The sequence below is a fragment of the Merops nubicus genome, unplaced genomic scaffold, assembly GCF_000691845.1.
Source record: "Merops nubicus isolate BGI_N331 unplaced genomic scaffold, ASM69184v1 scaffold31721, whole genome shotgun sequence".
Taxonomy (NCBI): domain Eukaryota; kingdom Metazoa; phylum Chordata; class Aves; order Coraciiformes; family Meropidae; genus Merops; species Merops nubicus.
In genome coordinates, this window is record NW_008590297.1 from 29,722 (window position 1) to 33,767 (window position 4,046).

The following is a 4,046-nucleotide window of genomic DNA, read 5'->3' on the forward strand; positions in this document are numbered from 1 at the left end:
GCCCCCCAGCAGACCACTGGCCCTCCTGGCCATGAGGGCCCATGGCTGTGTCATAGGCAACTTGCTGTTGCCCAGGTCCCAGGTCCTTTGCCACAGAGCTGCTGCCCAGCAGGTCACCCCTCCCCTGTGCTGGCGCAGGGGGTATTCCGGCCCCGGGGCAGGACCCAGCACTTGCCCTTGTTGAACTTCATGAGTTTCCCCCTGCCCATCTCTCCAGCCTGTCCAGGTCTCACTGGATGGCAGCACAGCTCTGTGTGCCAGCCACTGCTCCCAGCTCTGTACCATCAACACCACTCTTGCAGCAGTGCCTCCCCCATAGCCTGAGGAGGTTTCCTTGCTCCTCCAGCAGCAGCTTTCCAAAATGACCTTTTAAAGCAGTTGACATTTTATACAGCACCTAATATTAATTTCAGACCCTAAGATTCCACCTGAGGGGATGGATTTCATACCCTTTGCTCCCTCTAGAACTAGACCCCTGTATTAGGGGTAGAAAAAAACATGACAGATGTTTTCCTTGCATACAAATAATCACATTTCTATTCACATTTTTGTTCATTCCTAAATAACATGACTGAGGGATATGGCCAAACTACAACACATCACTGAGAAACCAGGCAAGTTCCTAGATCATGACAAAATCATTTGAGAACCTGTTTTTAACAAATGTCAGGCAAAGCTTGATAGAGTATTGATATATCTAGAGGAAGAACATAAAGAGAAGCCTATTCTTGCAACAGGGAGCATATTAAAATTTCTGTTTCATTGATGTACATATCAGTGGAGTAATTTCCTACCAATGTGAAGAGTCTCCTAGGTCTCTGCTACTGTATTTAAGATCTGAAATCAGCCAGGTAACTTCCTCAGGTAGGCATGGAAAGGACCTGTGCAATACCATTTCTGCATTTCAGTTTTTACTGTGGCTTTTTCTCTCTCACATGGAACATATTACAGCAAATCCCAAGTAGGCTGTTAGCCAGATTTACCACGCTCATGTTGGTATTCAGGAGGTGGATTACTGACTTGTCCAGTGTTGGATATCAGCTGCAGCTGCATGTACAGCATCACTGAGCCAGCCTGCTGTGTTCCTCTGGGTCAAAACACCTTTTCTGGAACAGTTTCTACATCTGAACTATGTAGGCAGTCTTGGAGCAGGCTGTAAAATGCCAACACACGACCAGCAGGCTGGCCAAGGGGTAAAGCCTGGACACACTGGGATTGGCTTCACTATTTTTGCCTTTAAACACAGCTCCAGCATTTACCAGAGCAGCACTCCAGGAACAAAAGACGTAGCAAGGCAGCACTTGTGTGAGCAGGACAGCACAAATCTGCATGGTTACAGTAAACCTAGCACACCTTTCTTAGTCTGAAACCTTCAAAGAAGGGAAGTAAATCAGCTAGCAGAACTAAACCAGTATTAGCTACCCCAAATTTCTCCCCCTGTGTGGGTTTACTTCGTGCTTCTGAGACAAAGAACCTCGAGGCAGTTTTAAGCAGAGTTTAACACAGTTATAATCCAAACCTTCACTGTAACTTTAGTATCCTCAGATACATTTGCCCATGGGCAAGTGACTCCCCAGGGAGGAGGCAGTGCTTAACACGTGCTCACCTCCACGGTCCCGTGCTGCCAGGTTCTGTCCTCTTCTGAGAGTCACCTCCAGCTGGTACATGCCGGGGTCCCCAGAGGGAAAATCTGCATTACTCGTTTCAACCAGATTTGTTCTCTGCAGGGGGGAGAAAACAAAAACACAACAGCTAATGTTACTAGAAGTTTCATGTAAGATTTACTTTTCTTCTGCATCACTGTCGTGTTGAACTGAGACAAGGCCATGTCCCATTGCCCCACCTCAGAGCCAACCCTGGCACCAAGGAACCCCCTCCTGTCACCAGTGTGGGAAATCATCAGCATTCTGTGTGTTTAGAGACAAAAGGGGAAGGGGAAGGGGAAGGGGAAGGGGAAGGGAAAGGGGACAGGGGAAAGGGGAAAGGGAAAAGAAAAGAAGGAAGGAAAGGAAAGGAAAGGAAAGGAAAGGAAAGGAAAGGAAAGGAAAGGAAAGGAAAGGAAAGGAAAGGAAAGGAAAGGAAAGGAAAGGAAAGGAAAGGAAAGGAAAGGAAAGGAAAGGAAAGGAAAGGAAAGGAAAGGAAAGGAAAGGAAAGGAAAGGAAAGGGAAAAATGTTGACATCTCAATGGTTTAATTTATTATTCAAAAAAGGTGACTGAAAAATAATTCTGTGATCCTTGTATTTATTATGGCAAGCTCCATTTTTAAGCACATTCACATGCACTCTGGAGCACTTGAGCAGAACACATAAGCATAGGCAGTTCTGGACCTTACAGTACTACCTGGACTATCCATTCCTGATACCCACAAACCCTGTATTTATCCAGCTGTGATAATCTAGGCACTGAATAAACACACATGAGGTACAGCTTTGTCATCTGCTGCACTATTTTGCAAGATTCATTGTTTTTTACTCAGAGTTAGGGGGTAAACTGGATAAAATCATGAAGACATTAACTGCAGCTGTAGCTCTTTGGTTGTACTACATGAATTCCTAGTTTGCCTGGATGCTGGGGCACAGATAATATTCTCAGAGAAGTTATTTGTATAAACTGTATCATAAAAAAATAAAGTCAGCCAGAATGCAAGGACTGCATGAAAAGCAATCACATTTCTGTCCCAGATGACAAACGAGAGAAATTATATTTCTGGTACGTGTAAGCTTTTGGAAAATAGTTTTTAACACAACATCTCTGTATAAGTAGCATCTAATTACAGTGCTGCTTCAAGACCACATTTAATGTCAAGGCTAGAACAACTATTCCTGTTACACGTCCCCAGTATGTGCAGGAGCTTCATGTATTATACACACCGAGCACCACGGCTACATATTCTCCTGCTAGGAGCTAAATCTTTTCAGACCAGTGCTATTAATATTTTATTATATGATTATGGGTCCTCTGCAAGAAAAAAAAAAAAGCAGCCTGATAAAAACATCTCGGAGACCTCGGGTGTGCAAAGTGCTACAGCACCTCAACAAGAACCTTGCCTCTCACCCTCCTACCCCCTCTTCTTCCTAAGGCAACAATAAATCTAAAGCACAAAGGCAGCCATAAAATGAAGGCATTGTAACATATTCTCATTACCCCAGGGTTGCAGCTCCAAGCCCCAGCACTTCAACCTTTGCTGCCACACGTGCGGTCCCCGCCGAACCACAACACAGACACCTGGCCACCTCCACAGCAAGGAAACTGCTCAAAACTAGCAGATTCCAGAGAAAAAGGTCTGATGAGCTTTGATCTGGCAGGGGGTGTATTTCTCTCTAGAAATCTCTCAAAATTTATCTTCTTTTTTTGTCCTTGCAAAGTAGCTGCGGGAGGACGTCTGAGACTATCCGAAGACCCTGCAGGACTGCTGCAGAAAGCACCCACCAACTTCTTTTAAATTACTAACACCTCACTCACCACCTATTTTTTATCTTCTCTTTTTTTTAACACACTCAGTGCAGGATACAAGATGAACAATGCTGAACTTCCACCCTACCACACCACGCCTACACTCTAGTCCAGCCAGAAATAATTGCACACTGGCCCGATCATCATCCAGGTCCCAGAGTTCACCAGGGCACTGTGAAAGAAGACACTTGTGTTCTGAAGTAAACAAAAACCAGCAAAACTGTCCTTTTCTTTTCTTGCCCCTCTACACAAGCTGCAAGACTCAAAAGTGACATGATGTCAACCCAACATTTATCTCCTCTTCCATGATCCCTTCCTCACAGCGTCCCCCTCTCCCTTCCCCTCTGAGTTAACACAAAATCCACATCAAAATTCCTTGGTTTAAACAGAGCCATGTGGCTTCTCCTTTTCCCTTTCTAACCTCTTAAATGCATTTCCTGGCAATGGAACCTCACTTTTTCTAACATTTGCATTAATGAGTTCTTCAGAGAGCAGCTCAAGGAGGTGAGCAGGAGAACAAGCCTACAGCACGTAAACAGCTTCACAAATCAAATAAAAAGCAAAAAGATATTAACTATCCCCAAGTATCAGA

General features: G+C 44.6%; 1 protein-coding gene across 1 annotated transcript in view; it reads right to left on the reverse strand.

Moving 5' to 3' along the window:
* LOC103782136 (multiple C2 and transmembrane domain-containing protein 1-like) overlaps positions 1-1,721 on the reverse strand; it is a gene marked incomplete at both ends in the record, with an annotated part of 29,142 nt that extends 27,421 nt beyond the window's left edge. The window contains one exon of the mRNA XM_008949885.1: positions 1,607-1,721. Coding sequence (XP_008948133.1) covers positions 1,607-1,721 — 115 coding nt within the window. The remainder of the gene's footprint in view (positions 1-1,606) is intronic.
* Positions 1,722-4,046: the final 2,325 nt, after the last annotated feature.